The sequence below is a fragment of the Silurus meridionalis genome, chromosome 4 (assembly GCF_014805685.1).
Source record: "Silurus meridionalis isolate SWU-2019-XX chromosome 4, ASM1480568v1, whole genome shotgun sequence".
NCBI lineage: Eukaryota > Metazoa > Chordata > Actinopteri > Siluriformes > Siluridae > Silurus > Silurus meridionalis.
The window spans coordinates 19,337,854-19,348,391 of NC_060887.1; the positions used below are offsets into that span (position 1 = coordinate 19,337,854).

The window sequence follows — 10,538 nt, forward strand, 5'->3', positions numbered from 1 at the left end:
TGGCTAAAGTGCACTAACCACAAAAATCTCCTGCGCATCAAGTAGTCTCATGTGGTTTAGATGATACATACCTTTATAAAGCAAACAAGGCCATCCTAAACTCAGCAATTAAACAGTCTCTCATTCAAGGTTCTAGTCTCTGTAATAAAGCTGTTAGTGCCATCTAGTGGTTTTATTGCCAATGCTAATCAAGAGTCGAGACTGAAAAAATAAATAAATAAACGACTGATTTGATCACAGAAATATATTTATATATTTTTTTTTTTCAAAAGTCTGAACTACATTAATATTAAAACAAGTAAGTATGCATTTAGAATTCAAATAAACAATACATGCTGGTATCAAACCAATTGTTAAAATGAAAACTGTTGCTATTTGTATGCATTTAAACAGATTTGACTTAGTTAACATGTAAAAACCAACATATCACCGATTAAACAAGCCATGAAAGTTCTATTAAGTAATATACTGATTAGTGCCAACAAAAGAGTTTTTTAGAATTTCATGCTACATGTCCAGAGAGACAAAACTACCTCAGCTATTTTTATATACCATATACAATGTAGGCTAATATTTTCTATGTTCCAGCAGTTTGGTTCCACTGTTTTGTTTGTAGCAGTGTGTCAGTGGTTTTCTTTAGGGACACTGAACTTGCGCCTCTTTGGAGCAGCAGGCACAGGGTCTTGACTAAGAGGAAACTGAAACTGAGAAACCTGCAAAGAGGACAAAGACAACAAAGATGTGCACATGTGAGCACACACACACACACACACACACACAAAACATAATGTTAAAATCTATTTGAGCTACAATTAACAGCTGAGATACTTTAGACTTTAGATTTTTTATTTCTTTGTCCCAATACTGCTCTATGCCTTATATGCATGTCTGCAGTTTTCCACATTAGGGCTGTATAATAAAATGTCTTTTTTTCTAAGCTCACCGGTTTCTTTTCTGTGGATGAAGGCAGTGTATCTTTACTTTCCTATAATTAAAAAACATACAAACATTTTTTTATTCAATACGCAAGTTATTATTCAGTATTATGAATAAGGGATTAAGAAATTTTCTATAATAATAACAATACCGCAGCACTGTCAACATATCAAAAAAAGTCAAAATAATAATTTTTGTTATAGCAAAAATTTAAATAATAAATGCTTTTTTTTTTTAATGAGCTGTGCTTTGTAACAGTTTCCCAACTTAGGAAAGGAATTTATGCTTCTCAGTACCAGAGAGACAGAGACAGAGACAGAGAGAGAGAGAGAGACAGAGAGAGAGAGAGAGAGAGAGAGAGAGAGAGAGAGAGAGAGAGAGAGAGAGAGAGAGAATGGCTGTTTGTGACAGTGATACTTGTCAGAAACTTGTCTCTTGGAAAATAAACCAATGAAAACCAATTTGGGATTTACTTTTTTAAACACTGAAGCTGTCCAGTGGAATAACACACACCAAACCATACTGTTACACCACCTGGCTTGCATTATTTCGGCCTAACAGCATGCTTTGTCATGTGTTACTACTTACATAAATAAAGATATATATATATATATATATATATATATATATATATATATATATATATATATATATATATATATATATATATATTATATATATTGAATTTTGATTACTGAGTAGTTGATCACTCGTCCACTCCTTGTTTTCCTGGTAGTCACATCGAGCTCAGCTGTTTTCTTTACAAGCGTGTCTGCCTGTATATCATAAACAGACTTGAATTAATCACAGATTCAATTAAAAGCCTCACATAATAACAAACATATTATTTGTATTTTGAAAGAACACAAACCATTCACTTTTACAGTGGATTAGATTTATATAGTAGTAGTAAATTTTTCTATAGTAAATATTGTACTATACAGTGCCGATGGATTCTCAATGGATAATCTTAACTGTTACACTCACTGCTATCTAAAACACGACAGCAAAGCAAAGACTGCGGGTAAAGATGATCTTAATTCTAAAAATTGCTGATCTTTATCCCTGTGCCAATTGTGAGAAAATTACTGTATATTTTTGACAGTCATAATGCATGCAATTTAAAATAACACGAATGACCATGTGTACATTAACTTTTGAATCAAGCTTTTAATAATTATGTTGCATTTTTCTTTTTCTATTTCCCTAAAACAACTAAGAATTCCCCAAAATAAATAAATTAGGATAAGAATTGAATAGGGGCTTAGCCTAGTTCATAAAGCTGGATAAAAATGATAAGATTATGGAAAAGCATCATCAGAAATATTATTTAAAAATTCTGTTACGAATATAAAGTAGATGTAGATTGTTTAACATTTTCCCAGTCACTGAATGATTCCAAGTGTGTATTTCATAGTCTTATTGTATGTATTATTATTATTATAGTTGTGACAACAATATGATTATTGTTGTTATTACTAATAAAGAATTTATATGTTTAAACATGTATATGTCTAAACATTCAATTGGTTGAGTACATTGGCATCTACTTGTGTTTCTTGTGTTTAAACTGTGCTATTCAGCTACTAAAACAAGCATTGGCTTTTGGAAACAAACTAGGTTCAGTTTTCTAAAAAAAAAAAAAAAAAAAAAAAAACTACCATGAACTGTGAATTCTCCAACATCTCCTCTTTGCTCAGGTCTGTTAATGTGAAAACAGAAGGTATGTTTTTATAATAGCATTACTAATGGTGACTTCAAGAATATGCTTATGATTGCTCACATCTGTAGAACAAACATATATATTATAATTAATCTTAAACCATGTGAGCAAACTTACCTGAGTTCTCAATGCCAGTGTCAATAACAACATTTTCTTTATGCTGCTCAACCTTTGACCCACACTTCAGTTCTTCATTTATGTTCAAAGTCCATCTATCTCGGGCACATATCGGCTCATCATCTACCTGCAAATATACACAGACAAAGAAATTCAGTTTAAATTTAATCAATACGATCCTATTAGTATCCACTATAGTATCTTGGCCCTGAAAATTTGATCTGAATTAAGGAAAATAACAAACATTACATGAATGATAAAGAGTAAACACACACACAGAAACTTCATAGTAAAATCTACATTTAAAAGTGTCTCGATAAAAATTCAAAGAGCACCTGTTCCAGTCTCTCTCGCTCGGTGGTCACATCCACTTTTAGAGTATGAAAAGGCGTGATAACTTCTCCCATGGTCAGATTCACCGGCTCTTTCTGAAAGACCAGCATGTCGTTTTCACCCTCTTTAAAACCCGGTGGCTGGTAGTCCTGTGGAGTCACTGCCACGGATGCAGAGATACAGCATTTAAACTTGTAAACTTAAGATCCTGACCTGTATGTGCAGGATTGTATGCATATTTGTGATTTACCATCATTATAGTAGGAGAGCTTCATGTTGAGGCACACACTATCTGGAAGTGGGCTGAGGTTCTGCATTAGTGTGTACAGTTTACGCACCAACAGAATACTTGCTTTCTTCATGTCGTTGCAGTCCATCTTAGTCACATTCTTCTGGCTTTTGCTGAAATTTTTACACACAACATTTTTACGTAAGATCATCGGTTCCTCATTCTAAGGTCTTGGGCTCTATTTTCGTGATCAACTCAAACATTTACTTCAGCTTTATGGCATGAATGAGTAATTTTGTGTCCATCAGGGCAGATGGAAAGCAGGTGATGAGATGTGTGGTTAGTATGAATACATCACCAAAAAGATTGGTTAGCCTCTCATTTCCTTAAAAAGGTTTGAACAATGGCTTAGCACTATGGCATATCTCATGAGAAAAGTTGTAATTTTTCTTTTTTTTTTAAAGATTTTTCAAAGTAACAATAATGACCTAGACCACATAACTTTGAAACATCTATATCAGCACAAGAACAAATCTACAGAATTGTATTCTCCTGTAAAGGTCCCTTTATAATGTAATTAAACTATTCAGCATAGAAAAGAACTTCTATAAAAGTAATTAGTAAAGAGAAATAAACGTCAATAATAACCTTTGCTTTAAAATAAAGTTTTCCTGAACATCCTGGAGAATCTCTGCTAGAGTTCGTTTGTCAAACTGGCCATACTTGCTTTTTTTTATATATGCACACCCCAGAAGCCTTTATTAAAAAAAAAAAAAAAAATGAATAAACAAATCCAAAATAATGCATCTTTATAGGGTCCTTGGTGTGCAATATTTCTATTTAAAGTGGATCTCCATGAACTTCAGCCAGTAAACATGGAGGTTTTCTTTTGAAGTATTCCACTGAGTCACCTTTAACTCAAATATAAATATAAACAAAAATATTTGACCTGTAAATATAGAGTTGACTCCTTCTCAGCAAGTTTTAGTTTAACTATAAATAGCACTGCAGTGAATTTTCAACAGTTTTGCCAGCATGTCAGCCTGGCTATACATTATTTTAGGAACTTTTGGAAATCAGCTGTGCCAAATAACGTTCACACTCTAACATCCAAATCGGAAATGTGTGTATGATGGATTGGTTTCTCATTGAAGGTTCCTGGGTTTGGATTCACCATGTCCTTGACCAGGATAAAGCAATCACAGAAGATAAATGAATTAATGAAGCAAAGTTAATGCAAGACAATGCAAGGCCATTCATTACCAAACACAGGGTCTCAAAAGTATGACTGTCTATAAAAACATAAAAAATTATATTATTGAATCGAAACTTGACACTAAGAAATTGTTACATTATTGTACTAAACGAAAATCATCATAGAAAGCCATAGAGATCCCTCAAGTCGGCCCAGTTGTGCTTTTGTTTCACAGAGCAGAGTGAATTATACAGTGGAATTTGTGTTGTTGGTAATTTTGATCTTAATTGCTATGCGTAACCTGAGGTTTTTTTTACCAACATTCCTTATAAAGAAATAAATGGAACTATGTGTTTTTCCTCTAGATAGCAATTGCATGGTAAAATGTATAATGCATATTCAACTCTCTTTACTCTTTGTTACAGGTAAACCTCAGTCTGTCTATGTACACTAAATGGACAAAAGTTTGTGGAAACCTGACCAACTCCACTCTTCTGTGAAGCAGTAAATCCATTAGATGTTGGAGTGTGGTTGTGGGGATTTGTGCTCATTCAGTCACAAGGGAAGTAGTAAAGTCAGGTACTTATATAAGGCGAGGAGGCCTGGGGTGCAGCCAGCGTTCCAATTCATCCCAAAGGTGTTCAATAGAGATGAGGTCAGAGTAGGGGCCCATGTCAACCATATCTTCGTGGAGCTGGGTTTGTGCACAAGGCCATTGTTATAAAAACAGGTTTTGGTCTCCTAGTTCAAGTAAAGGGAAAACTATATGGTATTGTATACAAAGACATCCTATACAATTGTGTGCCTCCAGCTTTGCAGTAAGTGTTTAGAAAAATATCCACATATGGCTCGAAAAGTCAGGTGTCCCAATACTTTTGCCCATACAGTGAATATTCAGCAAAAGTGATCCGATACTGTAAACATCTGCCAGACCGGGTTGAAAAAATATGAGGCAGTACTTCAGCACAGGCACTTATAGTATGTACAACAGTATTTATGTACAAAAGAGATCAAGAGCAGTAATACTTCAGCCCAATAATTAGGAACATGCTAGCATTACAGGATTATGCAGGAAGATGCACAAGTGTAGCGCACCCTTGTGTTAATAATGATGGATTTTAGAAAAATGTTAGAATACTGTTGTGTCCTGCGGTCTGATTAAAATTGAAATGTAATACATTTCTATATGATTACCTTTCAAAATCGAGCCGAGGCCCCTTTTCAGTGTACTGAATCCTGAACTGGTAGCATTCTGTTACTTCCTGCAGCAAAAAAAAAAAAAATGATTTAATGAAAACATCTGAAATATGGAAGCATAGAGCGTAAACCAGAGCTCAGTGTGACCCAATTACAATTAATAATTAATTAATTAATATAGCAATCAATTAACCGATAGACAGCGAGACACATGCGTATACCTACCATCACAAACAAAGAGGATAACCTACCTCTGGGTGTTCTGGATCAGAGTACATCTAAGAAAACATAAACAATGCATTCTCATCATGATTAAACAACATAAACCTTAAAACATCACCAGAGTTAAATTTTTAAAAAATGTTTAACCAATTATTCTGTCACATGTACTCACAGATAATAGAATCACACGGAGCTGTTGAAAATAAACATTGTTTAATGAAGCTGCAGTAATGTGTTTTTCAAAGTAGTAAAAGTTCAGTGTAGTGCACTACAGTCTCTAGATGAAGCTGACTTACGTATCTCTTCTGAAGAGCATCAAAGCATCCCTGCAACCTGCGCATGTGAGTCAGTAAGTGAATCAAAAGCATTAGTAAACACAGTGTTCTAGTAAGACACCATTACTTATAGAAATTCATTTCCACTGCTTGAGCATGTTAACATTGTGTGAGCATTTATTTAGTAAACAATTACATTTGCTGGTATGTCTAAATAAGAGATGCCCAAACCAGGGCCTGTGATCTAATTTGGCCCTCCATGGCATATATAAGCAGAGAAAAAAGGTGAAAAAATGCCCTTTGGAAAAACTTTTAAAACTAAGGACTGTCTTCATTAGGATCACTCTCTCACTCAGTCAGGTCAGTGAATAGCAGTATTAGGCATTGAACTCTACTGTACAATTAATTGGATTGTTTCTCATTGTATTATACATTTCAGTGCATGAGTTCAGCAGATTACAGTTTAGATTAGAGTTATGTTTTCTATTTTTTTTTTTTTTTTATATCATAAAATCATAAATGAGATGAACTATGGCAACTTTCATTTTAAAATAATGTTTGGTGTAATTCAACACTTAGTTTTGGACCACAGCCCCTCAACCAAGTTAGATTTTTGGCCCATCATAGGAAAAAGCTTGGGCATCTCTGGTCTTAATACTGACCACTGAACAATCTGACTAGCACCAGGGCAAGTCCGCTCCTCTCGAAGAATCATCACTTTCTGCTCTAAAGGGAAGGAAAAGGTGTAAACAGAAAAAAATACAATGAATTAAAAGCATGTCAAAGTAATTCTGGTACTGATCCAGCATGGTCAGTATCAGATCTGCAAATCTGAAATCTCTGTTCTAGTTATTGTTTCTGGCAAATTGATGTAATATCAAATTTGGCTTAATAATGTTAAATAGCTTAATATGTCAATGTACTTCTCTTACCCTCAACATATTTACTCCCATATGCTTTTTCTGGAAAAAGACCTCGGAGGTAGGTTATGCTGGAAACAGCAATTGCTAGTAATTTTTTAACAACCACTAGAGACTGCTGCTCGGTGGCAACTGAACGTGGCAGCATCTGTGTAGATCTCTAAAAATAAAAACACAATTTCTGAGTAAAAAAATCTAACATTTAGATATCTAATAAAACCTGGTCTGGCATAAAGTTTACCTGATGGGACCGCAAGCGTTGTTCACAGGCCATGGTGATAAGACGGACGACTGCAAATTCGTTGGTCTGGTTGTGTGATTAACTTCTGACAAATGAAATGTGTGGGCTTTTAGACATTCACAGAAACCTTGACAATGAGAGTTTTAAAAAATGGAAAACTACACAATGTATAAACCATTAATATACAAGTAAAAGCAGTTCTGATCTAATAATCATTAATCTGATCTAATATTTTTGTATATTAGAAAGAGGGAGTTTAAAATAGGTATCATAGCATGTATCAGAGTATGCCAGATTATCCTCAATAAATTGGATTTGTTTTTCCACAGAACTGTATAATACCTGGGGTTCAGTCATTAATCAGTTTATAAAATATGTATTATTCATTGATAAATTAATAAAAGTGCTATGGAAATGGTATATATTAAAAACAGCACCATATTAGTAAATTGAACTACAATAACAACAAAACAAACATGATTTTACCACGAAGCACTATAACAATTTATGTCAGGTTTTGATAAATTTTTTGACAATTTTCATGTATACAGCTGAGCAGATGAGGGTTAAGGGCCTTGCTTAAAGTCTGAGGAGCTGAGGAGGCATTTTCTGGTTTTTGCTTAAATTCATATACATAGAATCCGAATGGTACGTTTGTAAACTGCACACTTTTAATGAACATATCAGTACGTTCATTTAAACAAAATATTTCTACTTCTGTATAGAGTGCATTATTTAATTGTGCGTTTTTCTTCGATTTTTTTATATACCATCTCTACTGTGTAATTCCTATGTATGTCCGCACTATCATATGTTGCACAATGTCTGCACTTTCTCCTGCACTGAAATCTCCTGTCGCCAAGTCAAATTCCTTGTGTGTGGAAACATACTTGGTAATAAAGCTATTTCTGTTTCTGATTCTAAAAGCTGTATAACATGAATTGTCCCTGGGAGAGCAAATTTCCAACACCACTTCCTAGAACACTCAAACCTGTATTTCCTATTGTCACATTGTCTGAAAAACTCCATCTGTTTGTTTAATAACAATTAAAAAACACTATTTTATAAGGAACTACTCTTGTCCTCAGGTTGAATACAGGGTGACTGAGGGGATCATCGCATTCACAGCTCATGGATTCCTGGTTGCATTCTAAGCTTTAGTTACAGTCTGAGTGGGGTTCATTGTTTCTCTCCAGTTTTCTCCCTCTGCCTAAACAAAGGCACTACACTTATATGTCTCTAGGTGGCACCCATCAGTAACAGGAAAGACTCACAATCCAACGCGTGTTCACAAGGATGAAGTGATATATACTGAACAGGAATGAACGAATGAATGAATGAATGATAAAAATGAGTGTCAGCAGTTCAGTCATGTACATTTGTACTGTGAGCAGCCTGTCAGACTCTGAAAGCAGGAGAGCATTATATGATTTTGATTTTTGTGAGCGACAGAATAAAAACATTTGTTTTCATTGTACACTTATTTAAACCTCAAAACTCGCTTAAAATGCTCCATACTATCGCTGAGTGTGTAAAAGCCGCGCCATGAAATTTTGCGCGCGCTTTAAATGCGCCGCGTCGTGAGGAAACGCTGCTCCTCAGACTGCGATGTTAGCGAGCAACCACTACTTCAGCTCAGATACAGATTCTCTCATTAATTGTCACTATTTGGATAAAAATAAATAAATAAAAACAATAATAATCTGCAAGGATTATGTCAAATTCACAAAAATAAGTTACAGTTTGATCGGACTGATTACCGTTAGAAAGCTAACTTTCGCTTCACGACCCCTTCAAGGGTCCTTTTGCAAGAAGCTCATTACAAAATATACTTCATAGATCTTCATTCTCTTGTATTCGACTTATCAATAATGCTTAATTTAAATGATGACTGCTTATTTGCATTTGCAGGCGATTTTCACCCTTAAACGAACAGACCTACCACGGATCTGTGAGGCTGCTGAGCTCCCAGGTGTGAATGATGCGGCAAATTAATTTTAGTGAATCGAATCTTAGTTTAAACATGAAAATGATTCGAATCGTTTACTCGTTGATTCGTTATCGGTTATAACGAATCAACGTTATATATATATATATATATATATATATATATATATATATATATATATATATATATATATTTATATTTATATATATATATATACAGTGGAACCTCGGGTTACGAGTTTAATTGGTTCCATCACTTTACTCTTAACCTGAAAAGCTCGTATCCCGATACAAATTTTCCCAGGCTTCTTTGTTGGCGGCATGGTGATAGGAATACGTACAGTATTTAAAGTTCAGTAATTCCACACTGTTAGAGCGACGAGCGGATGTGTATGTGCTGCACGAGAGCGCAGCGAGAGCACGTGGCGATACGTAAAAAAACTAACCTGCCTGCGATTTTTCCGTGCGCAACGCTCGTATCCTAAAAAAATTCTCGTAACTAGAGTGAACATTTTTTATGAATTGCGACTCTTAACCTGAATTTTACGTATCCAGGGGCGCTCGTAACCCGAGGTTCCACTGTATATATATATATATATATATATATATATATATATATATATATATATATATATATATATAATATTACATGTAAAATAACCGATAACGAATCAACATGAATATAATTCGAATCGTTTATGTTATAACCGTTATAACCGTTATCGGTTATTTTACATGTAATATATATATATATATATATATATATATATATATATATATATATATATATATATATATATATATATATATATATTACATGTAAAATAACCGATAACGAATCAACGAGTATATATTTATTTATTTATATATATTTTATTATTATTATTATTATTATTAATAATGTATTTCAATACATTTATTCTTGAGCAGTATCTGCTTCAAAAGGCTATTTTACCCGATATCTAAATAAATAAATTGTATTGATTTGGGATGCCTTGGGCCACCACCTTAAACTATATACTCCCACTGTGCTTTGGAAAATATTCAGAATAAATTAAACTTATTCTTAAAAATTATTATTTAGTGTCAATATATAGTCCATAATATTTAAGTTTAAGAGGGTTATATCGTCATTCTGTATAGCCTGAATACTTTGGAATTAATTGTAATTTTCCAGAACCATGGTGCACAAATACAATACAA

The 10,538-nt window shown here is 33.8% G+C and overlaps 1 protein-coding gene across 3 annotated transcripts; it reads right to left on the reverse strand.

The window, feature by feature from the left end:
* Window positions 1–230: 230 nt before the first annotated feature.
* Window positions 231–9,701, reverse strand: hormad1 (HORMA domain containing 1). Of its 3 annotated transcripts, none has more exons than XM_046846733.1 (15): window positions 9,677–9,701; window positions 7,389–7,473; window positions 7,160–7,307; window positions 6,890–6,953; window positions 6,249–6,285; window positions 6,125–6,145; window positions 5,982–6,008; window positions 5,728–5,795; window positions 3,360–3,511; window positions 3,112–3,269; window positions 2,777–2,903; window positions 2,598–2,638; window positions 1,632–1,712; window positions 944–985; window positions 231–713 (listed from the first exon to the last, which is right to left on the reverse strand). In XM_046846733.1, exons 2-15 carry the CDS (start codon window positions 7,419–7,421, stop codon window positions 624–626), a joined length of 1,089 nt encoding a protein of 362 aa, XP_046702689.1. In that variant the 5' UTR covers window positions 7,422–7,473; window positions 9,677–9,701; the 3' UTR covers window positions 231–623. The 3 variants fall into 3 exon arrangements, with proteins under 3 accessions (XP_046702689.1, XP_046702687.1, XP_046702688.1); XM_046846731.1 differs by lacking the exon at window positions 9,677–9,701 and adding an exon at window positions 9,331–9,468; XM_046846732.1 differs by lacking the exon at window positions 9,677–9,701 and adding an exon at window positions 9,149–9,308.
* Between the last annotated feature and the right edge of the window lie 837 nt (window positions 9,702–10,538).